Genomic DNA, 16,738 nt, shown 5'->3' with positions numbered 1-16,738 from the left:
TAGATGTCTATAGACCATGTTAATACCCCTCTAGATGTCTATAGACCATGTTAATACCCCCTCTAGATGTCTATAGACCATGTTAATACCCCCTCTAGATGTCTATAGACCATGTTATTACCCCCTCTAGATGTCTATAGACCATGTTAATACCCCCTCTAGATGTCTATAGACCAAGTTAATACCCCCTCTAGATGTCTATAGACCATGTTATTACCCCTCTAGATGTCTATAGACCATGTTAATACCCCCCTCTAGATGTCTATAGACCATGTTAGTACCCCCTCTAGATGTCTATAGACCATGTTAATACCCCCTCTAGATGTCTATAGACCATGTTAATAACCCCTCTAGATGTCTATAGACCATGTTAATACCCCCTCTAGATGTCTTTAGACCATGTTAATACCCCCTCTAGATGTCTATAGACCATGTTAATACCCCCTCTAGATGTCTATAGACCATGTTAATAGCCCCTCTAGATGCCTATAGACCATGTTAATACCCCCTCTAGATGTCTATAGACCATGTTAATACCCCCTCTAGATGTCTATAGACCATGTTAATACCCCTCTAGATGTCTATAGACCATGTTAATAGCCCCTCTAGATGTCTATAGACCATGTTAATACCCCCTCTAGATGTCTATAGACCATGTTAATACCCCCTCTAGATGTCTATAGACCATGTTAATACCCCCTCTAGATGTCTATAGACCATGTTAATAGCCCCTCTAGATGTCTATAGACCATGTTAATAGCCCCTCTAGATGTCTATAGACCACGTTAATACCCCCTCTAGATGTCTATAGACCACGTTAATACCCCCTCTAGATGTCTATAGACCATGTTAATACCCCCTCTAGATGTCTATAGACCATGTTAAGGAGGGTAAGAATGGCATCATCAACTCCTCTGCTAGGCTGATGGGCTGAAACTGAAATCGGGTCGAGAAGCTTCCGGGCGACGCTGAGAATATGACTTTTCATAAGTTTCTCAAGGCGTTTCATTCATTCATTCATTCATTCATTCATTCCTAAATGATTTATGACTTTATGAGTTGAATAATCCCCTCAAGTGTTGCCACTGAAAATGGCCGAACAAAAAGTATTTATTTAACATCTAGCCTCTAAAATGTTTGTTTAAATTTTTAAATTTTTTATATAATGTGCTATTGTGATTTAATCAACTTTTACTGTATTTTACATTAAATCCAAATGGGCCTTTTACGATGTTATATTTCCCAATAAATAAAAATTATTACAAGTATAAATTCAATACATTTTAGGAGTGTAAGTTGATTTGTCATGATGGACCACTGACCATTGTGTCTATATATTTGTGTCTGTCACATGAGCTGATTGAGATGTCAAGGCGACAGGGAGGTAGTCATTCAGCACAGAGGGGTGAGATGCTTCTAGGAATGGGTATAATTATTGAGTTTTTACAGTTAATACTGGAACGTGTTGCTGGTCGAGTGAGGATTGGGAAATGTCTGTTAAAAACAAACTACCTCAGGCCAACCTACTGTCGGCTCCTGGAGAGGGAGAAACCCACAGTTAAAACTACCTCAGGCCAACCTACTGTCGGCTCCTGGAGAGGGAGAAACCCACAGTTAAAACTACCTCAGGCCAACCTACTGTCGGCTCCTGGAGAGGGAGAAACCCACAGTCAAAACTACCTCAGGCCAACCTACTGTCGGCTCCTGGAGAGGGAGAAACCCACAGTCAAAACTACCTCAGGCCAACCTACTGTCGGCTCCTGGAGAGGGAGAAACCCACAGTTAAAACTACCTCAGGCCAACCTACTGTCGGCTCCTGGAGAGGGAGAAACCCACAGTCAAAACTACCTCAGGCCAACCTACTGTCGGCTCCTGGAGAGGGAGAAACCCACAGTCAAAACTACCTCAGGCCAACCTACTGTCGGCTCCTGGAGAGGGAGAAACCCACAGTTAAAACTACCTCAGGCCAACCTACTGTCGGCTCCTAGAGAGGGAGAAACCCACAGTTAAAACTACCTCAGGCCAACCTACTGTCGGCTCCTAGAGAGGGAGAAACCCACAGTTAAAACTACCTCAGGCCAACCTACTGTCGGCTCCTAGAGAGGGAGAAACCCACAGTTAAAACTACCTCAGGCCAACCTACTGTCGGCTCCTAGAGAGGGAGAAACCCACAGCTAAAACTACCTCAGGCCAACCCACTGCCGGCTCCTAGAGAGGGAGAAACCCACAGTTAAAACTACCTCAGGCCAACCTACTGTCGGCTCCTGGAGAGGGAGAAACCCACAGTCAAAACTACCTCAGGCCAACCTACTGTCGGCTCCTAGAGAGGGAGAAACCCACAGTTAAAACTACCTCAGGCCAACCTACTGTCGGCTCCTGGAGAGGGAGAAACCCACAGTTAAAACTACCTCAGGCCAACCTACTGTCGGCTCCTGGAGAGGGAGAAACCCACAGTTAAAACTACCTCAGGCCAACCTACTGTCGGCTCCTGGAGAGGGAGAAACCTAAAACAGTCAAAACTACCTCAGGCCAACCTACTGTCGGCTCCTGGAGAGGGAGAAACCCACAGTCAAAACTACCTCAGGCCAACCTACTGTCGGCTCCTGGAGAGGGAGAAACCCACAGTTAAAACTACCTCAGGCCAACCTACTGTCGGCTCCTGGAGAGGGAGAAACCCACAGTCAAAACTACCTCAGGCCAACCTACTGTCGGCTCCTGGAGAGGGAGAAACCCACAGTCAAAACTACCTCAGGCCAACCTACTGTCGGCTCCTGGAGAGGGAGAAACCCACAGTTAAAACTACCTCAGGCCAACCTACTGTCGGCTCCTAGAGAGGGAGAAACCCACAGTTAAAACTACCTCAGGCCAACCTACTGTCGGCTCCTAGAGAGGGAGAAACCCACAGTTAAAACTACCTCAGGCCAACCTACTGTCGGCTCCTAGAGAGGGAGAAACCCACAGTTAAAACTAAAACTACCTCAGGCCAACCTACTGTCGGCTCCTAGAGAGGGAGAAACCCACAGTTAAAACTACCTCAAACCTACCTCCGGCTCCTAGAGAGGGAGAAACCCACAGTTAAAACTACCTCAGGCCAACCTACTGTCGGCTCCTGGAGAGGGAGAAACCCACAGTCAAAACTACCTCAGGCCAACCTACTGTCGGCTCCTGGAGAGGGAGAAACCCACAGTTAAAACTACCTCAGGCCAACCTACTGTCGGCTCCTGAGAGGGAGAAACCCACAGTTAAAACTACCTCAGGCCAACCTACTGTCGGCTCCTGGAGAGGGAGAAACCCACAGTTAAAACTACCTCAGGCCAACCTACTGTCGGCTCCTGGAGAGGGAGAAACCCACAGTTAAAACTACCTCAGGCCAACCTACTGTCGGCTCCTGGAGAGGGAGAAACCCACAGTTAAAACTACCTCAGGCCAACCTACTGTCGGCTCCTGGAGAGGGAGAAACCCACAGTTAAAACTACCTCAGGCCAACCTACTGTCGGCTCCTGGAGAGGGAGAAACCCACAGTTAAAACTACCTCAGGCCAACCTACTGTCGGCTCCTGGAGAGGGAGAAACCCCGTTAAAACTACCTCAGGCCAACCTACTGTCGGCTCCTCCTCCTCCGGTCTGTAATCGCCACGTCTCGAGCTGACCACCGTCCTTCCTGTTCCCAAGAACTCTGAGGCGACCTGCCAGAATGACTACCACCCTGTAGCACTCTGTAGTCATTAAATGCTTTTTAAAAGGCTGGTTAGGGCACACATCAACTCCCATCATCCCAGATACCCTAGAGCAGGGATCATCAACTCCCATCATCCCAGATACCCTAGAGCAGGGATCATCAACTCCCATCATCCCAGACAGCCTAGAGCAGGGATAATCAACTCCCATCATCCCAGACAGCCTAGAGCAGGGATCATCAACTCCCATCATCCCAGACAGCCTAGAGCAGGGATAATCAACTCCCATCATCCCAGATACCCTAGAGCAGGGATCATCAACTCCCATCATCCCAGACAGCCTAGAGCAGGGCACACATCAACTCCCATCATCCCAGACAGCCTAGAGCAGGGATCATCAACTCCCATCATCCCAGACAGCCTAGAGCAGGGCACACATCAACTCCCATCATCCCAGACAGCCTAGAGCAGGGCACACATCAACTCCCATCATCCCAGATACCCTAGAGCAGGGATAATCAACTCCCATCATCCCAGACACCCTAGAGCAGGGATCATCAACTCCCATCATCCCAGACAGCCTAGAGCAGGGCACACATCAACTCCCATCATCCCAGACAGCCTAGAGCAGGGATCATCAACTCCCATCATCCCAGACAGCCTAGAGCAGGGCACACATCAACTCCCATCATCCCAGACAGCCTAGAGCAGGGATCATCAACTCCCATCATCCCAGACACCCTAGAGCAGGGATCATCAACTCCCATCATCCCAGACACCCTAGAGCAGGGATCATCAACTCCCATCATCCCAGACAGCCTAGAGCAGGGCACACATCAACTCCCATCATCCCAGACAGCCTAGAGCAGGGATCATCAACTCCCATCATCCCAGACACCCTAGAGCAGGGATCATCAACTCCCATCATCCCAGACAGCCTAGAGCAGGGATCATCAACTCCCATCATCCCAGACAGCCTAGAGCAGGGCACACATCAACTCCCATCATCCCAGACAGCCTAGAGCAGGGATCATCAACTCCCATCATCCCAGACAGCCTAGAGCAGGGATCATCAACTCCCATCATCCCAGACAGCCTAGAGCAGGGCACACATCAACTCCCATCATCCCAGACAGCCTAGAGCAGGGATCATCAACTCCCATCATCCCAGACAGCCTAGAGCAGGGCACACATCAACTCCCATCATCCCAGACAGCCTAGAGCAGGGCACACATCAACTCCCATCATCCCAGATACCCTAGAGCAGGGATCATCAACTCCCATCATCCCAGACACCCTAGAGCAGGGATCATCAACTCCCATCATCCCAGACAGCCTAGAGCAGGGATAATCAACTCCCATCATCCCAGACAGCCTAGAGCAGGGATCATCAACTCCCATCATCCCAGACAGCCTAGAGCAGGGATAATCAACTCCCATCATCCCAGACAGCCTAGAGCAGGGATAATCAACTCCCATCATCCCAGACAGCCTAGAGCAGGGCACACATCAACTCCCATCATCCCAGATACCCTAGAGCAGGGATAATCAACTCCCATCATCCCAGACACCCTAGAGCAGGGCACACATCAACTCCCATCATCCCAGATACCCTAGAGCAGGGATCATCAACTCCCATCATCCCAGACAGCCTAGAGCAGGGATAATCAACTCCCATCATCCCGGACACCCTAGAGCAGGGATCATCAACTCATCAGCTGCGGGCCGATTCTTTTCTTCAGCGGATGGATGGACAGGGGGACTGAAAACAATAATTACAAATAATTGTAACAGATTCCATAGACGACGTCATCTCATTTGCATATCGCTCTAACAGATCCATAGACCACGTCATCTAATTTGCATATCACTCTAACAGATTCCATAGACGACGTCATCTCATTTGCATATCACTCTAACAGATCCATAGACGACGTCATCTCATTTGCATATCACTCTAACAGACCCATAGACGACGTCATCTCATTTGCATATCACTCTAACAGATCCATAGACGACGTCATCTCATTTGCATTCCGCACTGCCCTCACCTACCGAGATAAGAGGAACACAATGCTGTTCATTGACTACAACTCAGCGTTCAACACCATAGTCCCCTCCGAGCTCGCCTCCGAGCTAAGGACCCTGGGACTAAACACCTCCCTCTGCAACTGGATCCTGGACCTCCAAGCTCGCCTCCAAGCTAAGGACCCTGGGACTAAACACCACCCTCTGCAACTGGATCCTGGACTTCCTGACGGGCCGCCCCCAGGTGGTAAGGGGAGGCAACATCACCTCCGCCACGCTGATCCTCAACACGGGGGCCCCACAAAGGAGTGTGCTTAGTCCCCTCAAGTACTCCCTGTTCACCCACGACTGTGTGGCCACGCACTACTCAAACACCATCAGCAAGTTTGCTGTCGACACGATGGTAATAGGCCTGATCACCGGCAACGATGAGCCTACACAGAGAAGGTCAGTGACATGGCAATGTGTTGCCGGGACAACAACCTCTCCCTCAACGACAGTAAGACCAAGGAGCTGATCGTGGACTACAGGAAACGAGGGGGGGGGGGCGAGCACGCCCCCGTCCACATCGACGGGGCTGCAGTGGAGCGGGTCGAGAGCTTCAAGTTCCTCTGTTGTCGAAATCACTAAGGACTTAAAATGGTCCACACGCGCACAGTGGTGAGGAAGGCACGACAGCACCTCTTTCCCCTCAGGAGGTTAAAAAGATCTGGCATGGGTCCTCAATTCTTCAAAAAGTACAACTTTAAACTTCATTGTCTCGATACTTCGGTTCCGATATGATTGGTATTACGATTCTCTTATGTTTTTGCGTTTCGATACCGTGATTTTATTGTGATTTGAAGTTCCAAACATATTTATATTTATCTCTATATGGGGCGGCAGGCACTCTGGATCTGCTGAATTAAAAAAAAAAAAGTAAAACCTTTATTTAACGAGGCAAGTCAGTTAAGAACTAATTCTTATTTACGATGACGGCCTGGGAACAGTGGGTTAACTGGTCTAGGAACAGTGGGTTAACTGCCTTGTTCAAAGGGCAGAACGACAGATTTGTACCTTGTCAGCTCGGGGGATTCGATCTTGCAACCTTTCGGTTACTAGTCCAACAATCTAACCACTAGGCTACCCTGCCGCCTCTACACTCTAACCACTAGGCTACCCTGCCTCCTCTACACTCTAACCACTAGGCTACCCTGCCTCCTCTACACTCTAACCACTAGGCTACCTGCCTCCTCTACACTCTAACCACTAGGCTACCTGCCTCCTCTACACTCTAACCACTAGGCTACCTGCCGCCTCTACACTCTAACCACTAGGCTACCCTGCCGCCTCTACACTCTAACCACTAGGCTACCCTGCCGCCTCTACACTCTAACCACTAGGCTACCCTGCCGCCTCTACACTCTAACCACTAGGCTACCCTGCCGCCTCTACACTCTAACCACTAGGCTAACCTGCCGCCTCTACACTCTAACCACTAGGCTACCCTGCCTCCTCTACACTCTAACCACTAGGCTACCCTGCTACCTCTACACTCTAACCACTAGGCTACCCTGCCACCTCTACACTCTAACCACTAGGCTACCCTGCCGCCTCTCCACTCTAACCACTAGGCTACCCTGCCACCTCTACACTCTAACCACTAGGCTACCCTGCCGCCTCTACACTCTAACCACTAGGCTAGGCTCTAACCCTGCCGCCTCTCCACTCTAACCACTAGGCTACCCTGCCACCTCTACACTCTAACCACTAGGCTACCCTGCCCGCCTCTACACTCTAACCACTAGGCTACCCTGCAGCCTCTACCTCTCTAACCACTAGGCTACCCTGCCTCCTCTACACTCTAACCACTAGGCTACCCTGCCTCCTCTACACTCTAACCACTAGGCTACCCTGCCTCCTCTACACTCTAACCACTAGGCTACCCTGCCGCCTCTACACTCTAACCACTAGGCTACCCTGCCTCCTCTACACTCTAACCACTAGGCTACCCTGCTACCTCTACACTCTAACCACTAGGCTACCCTGCCACCTCTACACTCTAACCACTAGGCTACCCTGCCGCCTCTCCACTCTAACCACTAGGCTACCCTGCCACCTCTACACTCTAACCACTAGGCTACCCTGCCGCCTCTACACTCTAACCACTAGGCTACCCTGCAGCCTCTACACTCTAACCACTAGGCTACCCTGCCTCCTCTACACTCTAACCACTAGGCTACCCTGCCGCCTCTACACTCTAACCACTAGGCTACCCTGCCGCCTCTACACTCTAACCACTAGGCTACCCTGCAGCCTCTACACTCTAACCACTAGGCTACCCTGCCGCCTCTACGCTCTAACCACTAGGCTACCCTGCCGCCTCTCCACTCTAACCACTAGGCTACCCTGCCACCACCAAAATGTATATGTCTGCTGCAACGAGACAATGAGTTTTGATCCGTTATGTAAATAAAAGTGCTTAGAACATGTTGTTCACTGTTTTAAAAACAAGAACCAACTGCAGGAGGAAGAATACCAAGAGTTTTGGCTCAGGGACAGCCAATTAAAAAAATATTTTTTAAATATAGCGCTAGCTGATGCTATATAGTGAATCAACAATTGGAGTCAAAGTATCAATATAATATCCAAAAATGTCCCAAAAAATTATATGCTATGTAACGGTATCGACCCCCCCAACGCTACGGGCTAGTTATTTACTACTAGCCGGGTCTGAAAAGTACTAGCCTCGGGCTAACGGGCTATCTTCATTTTCATCCCTGTCTCTGGCTAGATCCTCATGATGGTGGGTCTGCCGGCCTGTGGCAAGACCACCTGGGCCTCAAAACATACTGAGAGTCACCCTGAGAAGAAATACAACACCCTGGGAACCAACGCCATCATGGAGAAGATGAAGGTAAGCCATAGAACCCTTCATCAACCTTATAACCTGCCCTGGGGCGGCAGGGTAGCCTAGTGGTTAGAGTGTAGGGGCGGCAGGGTAGCCTAGTGGTTAGAGTGTAGAGGCGGCAGGGTAGCCTAGTGGTTAGAGTGTGGAGGCGGCAGGGTAGCCTAGTGGTTAGAGTGTAGAGGAGGCAGGGTAGCCTAGTGGTTAGAGTGTAGAGGTGGCAGGTAGCCTAGTGGTTAGAGTGTAGAGGAGGCAGGGTAGCCTAGTGGTTAGAGTGTAGAGGCGGCAGGTAGCCTAGTGGTTAGAGTGTAGGGGCGGCAGGGTAGCCTAGTGGTTAGAGTGTGGAGGCGGCAGGGTAGCCTAGTGGTTAGAGTGTAGAGGCAGCAGGAAGCCTAGTGGTTAGAGTGTAGAGGCGGTAGGTAGCCTAGTGGTTAGAGTGTAGAGGCGGTAGGTAGCCTAGTGGTTAGAGTGTAGAGGAGGCAGGTAGCCTAGTGGTTAGAGTGTAGAGGGGGCAGGGTAGCCTAGTGGTTAGAGTGTAGAGGCGGCAGGGTAGCCTAGTGGTTAGAGTGTAGAGGAGGCAGGTAGCCTAGTGGTTAGAGTGTAGAGGCGGCAGGGTAGCCTAGTGGTTAGAGTGTAGAGGCGGCAGGGTAGCCTAGTGGTTAGAGTGTTGGACTAGTTATCGGAAGGTTGCAAGTTCAAACCCCCGAGCTGACAAGGTACAAATCTGTCGTTCTGCCCCTGAACAGGCAGTTAACCCCACTGTTCCTAGGCCGTTATTGAAAATAAGAATTTGTTCTTAACTGACTTGCCTAGTTAAATAAAAGGTAAAATAAAAATAACCTTCAGCTCTCTGAGGTCACAGGTGGGGCTACACAACTGATTCAACTAATTCAGTAGTTCACAATTGTCAATTTAGTCAACTTGAAGCTGAATGAGGTGTGTTACTGCTTGGCTTGAATGTGTTATCTAAAAATAGACCCCCCCGTATAAGAGCTATGTCCTTCCTACCAGGTGATGGGTCTGCGTCGCCAGAAGAACTACGCTGGTCGTTGGGACGTTCTGATCCAACAGGCCACTCAGTGTCTCAACCGCCTCATCCAGATCGCCGCACGCAAGAGACGCAACTACATCCTGGACCAGGTACGGTACCTAGCGCTTCCTCTTGAGTACTTTCTGCTTCCTGTGTGTGTGTAATACGGCTCTGCTGACCTCTGATCTCTCTAATTAACTATTTATTTATCTTGCAGGTCATGTTGATGATAGAGTAGAAGAAACTATGGTTGTTGACCATCTTGTTGCCATTTATACCGTCTTTTTTTCTATTTTATAAAGGAAAAACTGTTTATTAGGTCCTTCGTGTTATCTTCCATCCGTCTCAGTATTATTCCGCTACGACCCTTTTGTTGTTCTTTTACAGTATTTTACTGTATTATTACTACAGTATTTTACTGTATTATTACTACAGTATTTTACTGTATTATTACAACAGTATTTTACTGTATTATTACTACAGTATTTTACTGTATTATTATTACTACAGTATTTTACTCTATTATTACTACAGTATTTTACTCTATTATTACTACAGTATTTTACTCTATTATTACTACAGTATTTTACTGTATTATTATTATTACTACAGTATTTTACTGTATTATACAGTATTTTACTGTATTATTATTACTACAGTATTTTAATGTATTATTACTACAGTATTTTACTGTATTATTACTACAGTATTTTACTGTATTAATACTACAGTATTTTACTGTATTATTATTATTACTACAGTATTTTACTGTATTATTACTACAGTATTTTACTGTATTATTATTATTACTACAGTATTTTACTGTATTATTATTATTACTACAGTATTTTACTGTATTATTACTACAGTATTTTACTGTATTATTATTATTACAGTATTTTATGTGTTTTTATGCATCTGTAGTCCTGTTGACATTGTAAAGATGTTTACAAACAGTAGAACTCTGCCTGGTGAGTAAAGACAAACAACTTCTGTTGCTATGGTAACTATAACGAGACAGACCGACCATTGATAGCCTTAATGATAAAACAGCTAGACTGTGTTTTCTGTTGTTAAATGAATTAACCCCCTGAAGGTAAGTGAAAAAGGTGAGGAGACTTAACCATTTTTTGAAGTTTTCCAGAGAGATGTCGTTGCTGCGGTTACTAACGGTAAGTCAGTCTAACAGAGGTGTCTGCCGGTAACCGTGGAAACCGTGAGTAGCAACAGGTAGGTTGTATCTGTGTGTGTGTGTGTCTACGGGACAGGAGGACGACCGTGACAACCAGGTAGGCACAGGTAAGTCAAGGGGACCCTGGCAGGTGTAGATTCACATTTCCACTCGTGTCAAGTCAATCATTGTTCAGATACATTGAGAATCAACCAGATAACTGAATCATGGGAAGGACTGTTTGAGGACATAAAGTTAACCACGAAAGTCGTTTAGGACTGTAGTCGTTTTAGTGCCACTTGTAGATGAGAATTTAAGAGTTAAATATCCGCATTCATGATCAACGGTATCGTCCGCACGCCACACCGTTACCCAAATCTCAAGAAATGTTATCTTTAAAGATACAGGGCACCTTATAACAACCAGGCTAGTTGTTTAAAGGGTCCCCTTCACTCTGTGACAGTAACAGGATCTTGAAGACGACGTGGAGAGGTGCAGTCTGGGAAGGTAGGTCTGTGGCTTGGGGAGAGAGAGAGTGAAATACCACCCGCTAGTTAACCACCCAAAGAGTAAAAACCTAGAAACCAAACCAGCGTAAAACACCTCTCTACCTTTCAGGGTTCCCGGCTTCCCTGCCAGAGGAAAACAAAGCCTGCCCATAACACAACAAGTAAACAACAACAAGTAAACAATAACAAACAGCCTTCTACCTCTTTCCTTGTGTCACCATTGCTAGACAAATGTATATGGATCAGCCCAGAGACGAAAAATGAGTCCTTTTGAGGGGTTTCAGCGCAAGGCTATTGTAATATGTCCCACGGAGGAGGACTTTAAAGAGCGAACGTTAAGACAAACTGATGAACAGGGGAAGGATGTGCCAGATCAGGCTGTGTTAGAAATGAAAGGTAGGAACAACCACGTGGAAACAAAACCAACCAATGAAACAAAAAAACAACAGATCTACTTTACTTTTTTCTATGTTTTTGTCTCTAAAATCAAATTTTGGGAAGATGCTCTCCCAACCCTGCCCCCTCCCCCCCCAACCCCTGCCTCCTTCCCTGCCCTGCCCCCCTCCCCAACCCCCCTGCCTCCTTCCCCCAACCCCTGCCTCCTTCCCTGCCCTGCCCCCCCCATCCCAACCCCTGCCTCCTGCCCTGCCCCCCCTCCCCAACCCCTGCCTCCTTCCCTGCCCTGCCCCCCATCCCAACCCCTGCCTCCTTCCCTCCCCTGCCCCCCTCCCCAACCCCTGCCTCCTTCCCTGCCCTGCCCCCCTCCCCAACCCCTGCCTCCTTCCCTGCCCTGTCCCCCTCCCCAACCCCTGCCTCCTTCCCTGCCCTGCCCCCCTCCCCAACCCCTGCCTCCCTGCCCTGCCCCACCTCCCCAACCCCTGCCTGCCCTGCCCCCTCCCCAACCCCTGCCCTGTCCCCCTCCCCAACCCCTGCCTCCTGCCCTGCCCCCTCCCCAACCCCTGCCTCCCCTGCCCTGTCCCCCTCCCCCAACCCCTGCCTCCTGCCCTGCCCCCCTCCCCCAACCCCTGCCTCCTGCCCTGCCTCCCCCCAACCCCTGCCTCCTTCCCTGCCCTGCCCTGCCCCCCATCCCAACCCCTGCCTCCTGCCCTGCCCCCCCCAACCCCTGCCTCCTTCCCTGCCCTGCCCCCCATCCCAACCCCTGCCTCCTTCCCTGCCCTGCCCCCCTCCCCAACCCCTGCCTCCTGCCCTGCCCCCCTCCCCAACCCCTGCCTCCTTCCCTGCCCTGCCCCCCTCCCCAATCCCTGCCTCCTTCCCTGCCCTGCCCCCCATCCCAACCCCTGCCTCCTTCCCTGCCCTGCCCCCCTCCCCAACCCCTGCCTCCTTCCCTGCCCTGTCCCCCTCCCCAACCCCTGCCTCCTGCCCTGCCCCCTCCCCAACCCCTGCCTCCTTCCCCCCCCAACCCCTGCCTCCTGCCCTGCCCCCTCCCCAACCCCTGCCTCCTTCCCTGCCCTGCCCCCATCCCAACCCCTGCCTCCTTCCCTGCCCTGCCCCCCCTCCCCAACCCCTGCCTCCTTCCCTGCCCTGTCCCCCTCCCCCAACCCCTGCCTCCTTCCCTGCCCTCCCCAACCCCTGCCTGCCCTGCCCCCTCCCCCAACCCCTGCCTCCTTCCCTGCCCTGCCCCCCCCCCCAACCCCTGCCTCCCCTGCCCTGTCCCCCTCCCCAACCCCTGCCTCCTCCCTGCCCTGTCCCCCAACCCCTGCCCTGCCCCCCTCCCCAACCCCTGCCTCCTCCCCTGCCCTGTCCCCCTCCCCAACCCCTGCCTCCCTGCCCTGCCCCCCTCCCCAACCCCCTGCCTCCTTCCCTGCCCTGTCCCCCAACCCCTGCCTGCCCTGCCCCCCTCCCCAACCCCTGCCTCCTCCCTGCCCTGTCCCCCTCCCCAACCCCTGCCTCCACTGCCCTGCCCCCCTCCCCAACCCCTGCCTCCCCTGCCCTGCCCCCAACCCCTGCCTCCCTGCCCTGCCCCCTCCCCAACCCCTCCCTGCCCTGCCCTGCCCCCCTCCCCAACCCCTGCCTTCCCTGCCCTGCCCCCCAACCCCTGTCACCTTCCCTGCCACCCCTCCCCAACCCCTGCCCCCTCCCCAACCCCTGCCTTCCCTGCCCTGCCCCCTCCCCAACCCCTGCCACCTTCCCTGCCCCCCATGCTTCCAGCCTCCGGACAGATTTAAGATGCAGTACCCTTTGAGCCTCCTGTCCCTCTATGTTGCCCCTCTATGTTGCCCCTCTATGTTGCCCCTCTATGTTGCCTCTCTATGTTGTCCCTCTATGTTGCCCCTCTATGTTGTCCCTCTATGTTGCCCCTCTATGTTGTCCCTCTATGTTGCCCCTCTATGTTGCCCCTCTATGTTGTCCCTCTATGTTGCCCCTCTATGTTGTCCCTCTATGTTGCCCCTCTATGTTGCCCCTCTATGTTGCCCCTCTATGTTGCCTCTCTATGTTGCCCCTCTATGTTGCCTCTCTATGTTGCCCCTCTATGTTGCATCTCTATGTTGCCCCTCTATGTTGCCTCTCTATGTTGCCCCTCTATGTTGCCCCTCTATGTTGCCTCTCTATGTTGCCCCTCTATGTTGCCCCTCTATGTTGCCCCTCTATGTTGCCTCTCTATGTTGCCTCTCTATGTTGCCCCTCTATGTTGTCCCTCTATGTTGCCTCTCTATGTTGCCCCTCTATGTTGTCCCTCTATGTTGCCTCTCTATGTTGCCTCTCTATGTTGTCCCTCTATGTTGTCCCTCTATGTTGCCTCTCTATGTTGTCCCTCTATGTTGCCCCTCTATGTTGCCCCTCTATGTTGCCCCTCTATGTTGCCCCTCTATGTTGCCCCTGCCAACCCACTGACCTGTTGCACTGCAAACTGAGGATGTGCTGTAAACTTACTGTCAAAAAGTAGTGGACTCTCAGTCTGGAAGGGCTGTTGACAAGCTTATTGGCTGTTGGTGAGCTGACTCATGTTCAGAACAGCAGTTATGTGTCAGTACATTTTACAAGCTGTTTTAAGAGCAGTGTTACGGCAGCACTTGGTTTGCAGTGGCCCCTCCCCTCCCCTCCCCTCCCTCCCTCCCGTCCCCTCCCTCCCTCCCCTCCCCCCCCTCCCTCCTCCCTCCCCTCCCCTCCCCTCCCCTCCCCTCCCCTCCCTCCCGTCACTTGGTTTGCAGTGGCCCCTCCCCCTCCCCCTCCCCTCCCTCCCTCCCGTCCCTCCCCTCCCCTCCCCCTCCCCTCCCTCCCCCGTCACTTGGTTTGCAGTGACGCTTCCCCCTCCCCTCCCCTCCCCCTCCCCTCCCCTCCCGTCACTTGGTTTGCAGTGACGCTTCCCCCTCCCCCTCCCCTCCCCTCCCCTCCCCTCCCGTCACTTGGTTTGCAGTGACGCTTCCCCCTCCCCCCCTCCCTCCCGTCACTTGGTTTGCAGTGGCGCTTCCCCCTCCCCCTCCCCCCTCCCGTCCCTCGCTCCTCTGTGTTCGCTTGAACAAATGTTTCCTCCAGGTTCTCTGGAGGTTGAATTTGTTCTGACTGCAGTAGCCAAACAGCCAGTCTGCAGAACCCTTCCTACCCTCAGTATATAGAACCCCTCCTACCCTCAGTCTGCAGAACCCCTCCTACCCTCAGTCTGCAGAACCCCTACTACCCTCAGTCTGCAGAACCCCTCCTACCCTCAGTCTGCAGAACCCCTCCTACCCTCAGTATATAGAACCCCTCCTACCCTCAGTCTGCAGAACCCCTCCTACCCTCAGTCTATAGAACCCCTCCTACCCTCAGTCTATAGAACCCCTCCTACCCTCAGTCTGCAGAACCCCTCCTACCCTCAGTATATAGAACCCCTCCTACCCTCAGTCTGCAGAACCCCTCCTACCCTCAGTCTGCAGAACCCCTACTACCCTCAGTCTGCAGAACCCCTCCTACCCTCAGTCTGCAGAACCCCTCCTACCCTCAGTATATAGAACCCCTCCTACCCTCAGTCTGCAGAACCCCTCCTACCCTCAGTCTATAGAACCCCTCCTACCCTCAGTCTGCAGAACCCCTCCTACCCTCAGTCTGCAGAACCCCTCCTACCCTCAGTCTGCAGAACCCCTACTACCCTCAGTCTGCAGAACCCCTCCTACCCTCAGTCTGCAGAACCCCTACTACCCTCAGTCTGCAGAACCCCTCCTACCCTCAGTCTGCAGAACCCCTCCTACCCTCAGTCTATAGAACCCCTCCTACCCTCAGTCTGCAGAACCCCTCCTACCCTCAGTCTGCAGAACCCCTCCTACCCTCAGTCTATAGAACCCTCCTACCCTCAGTCTATAGAACCCCTCCTACCCTCAGTCTGCAGAACCCCTCCTACCCTCAGTCTGCAGAACCCCTCCTACCCTCAGTCTGCAGAACCCCTACTACCCTCAGTCTGCAGAACCCCTCCTACCCTCAGTCTGCAGAACCCCTACTACCCTCAGTCTGCAGAACCCCTCCTACCCTCAGTCTGCAGAACCCCTCCTACCCTCAGTCTATAGAACCCCTCCTACCCTCAGTCTGCAGAACCCCTCCTACCCTCAGTCTGCAGAACCCCTCCTACCCTCAGTCTATAGAACCCTCCTACCCTCAGTCTGCAGAACCCCTCCTACCCTGTCTGCAGAACCCCTCCTACCCTCAGTCTGCAGAACCCCTACTACCCTCAGTCTGCAGAACCCCTCCTACCCTCAGTATATAGAACCCCTCCTACCCTCAGTCTGCAGAACCCCTCCTACCCTCAGTCTGCAGAACCCCTCCTACCCTCAGTCTATAGAACCCCTCCTACCCTCAGTCTATAGAACCCCTCCTACCCCCAGTCTATAGAACCCCTCCTACCCTCAGTCTATAGAACCCCTCCTACCCTCAGCCTTTAGAACCCCTCCTACCCTCAGCCTTCACAGCATACCCTCAGCCTTCACAGCCAACCCTCAGCCTTCACAGCATACCCTCAGCCTTCACAGCCTACACAGCCTACCCTCAGCCTTCACAACTTACCCTCAGCCTACACAGCCTACCCTCAGCCTACACAGCATACCCTCAGCCTTCACAGCCTACCCTCAGCCTTCACAGCATACCCTCAGCCTTCACAGCCTACCCTCAGCATACCCTCAGCCTTCACAGTCTACCCTCAGCCTACACAGCCTACCCTCAGCCTACACAGCATACCCTCAGCCTTCACAGCCTACCCTCAGCCTTCACAGCATACCCTCAGCCTTCACAGCCTACCCTCAGCATACCCTCAGCCTTCACAGTCTACCCTCCGCATTCCCTCAGCCTTCACAGCCTACCCTCAGCATAACCTCAGCCTTCACAGCCTACCCTCCGCATACCCTCAGCCTTCACAGTCTACCCTCAGCCTACACAGCCTACCCTCAGCCTACACAGCATACCCTCAGCCTTCACAGCCTACCCTCAGCCTTCACAGCATACCCTCAGCCTT

At 52.0% G+C, this 16,738-nt stretch overlaps 1 protein-coding gene across 2 annotated transcripts in view; it reads left to right on the top strand.

Moving 5' to 3' along the window:
• hnrnpul1 (heterogeneous nuclear ribonucleoprotein U-like 1) overlaps positions 1–16,738 on the top strand; it is a 78,445-nt gene that overhangs the window by 55,686 nt on the left and 6,021 nt on the right. For both annotated transcript variants that reach the window (XM_065000611.1, XM_065000610.1), the window contains exons 10-12: positions 8,478–8,600; positions 9,603–9,731; positions 11,529–11,697. In XM_065000611.1, the coding sequence (XP_064856683.1) occupies positions 8,478–8,600; positions 9,603–9,731; positions 11,529–11,697 (421 nt within the window). The remainder of the gene's footprint in view (positions 1–8,477; positions 8,601–9,602; positions 9,732–11,528; positions 11,698–16,738) is intronic.

Source organism: Oncorhynchus nerka, linkage group LG14, assembly GCF_034236695.1.
Source record: "Oncorhynchus nerka isolate Pitt River linkage group LG14, Oner_Uvic_2.0, whole genome shotgun sequence".
Taxonomy (NCBI): Eukaryota; Metazoa; Chordata; class Actinopteri; order Salmoniformes; family Salmonidae; genus Oncorhynchus; species Oncorhynchus nerka.
This window is presented reverse-complemented; position numbering and strand designations above follow the sequence as displayed.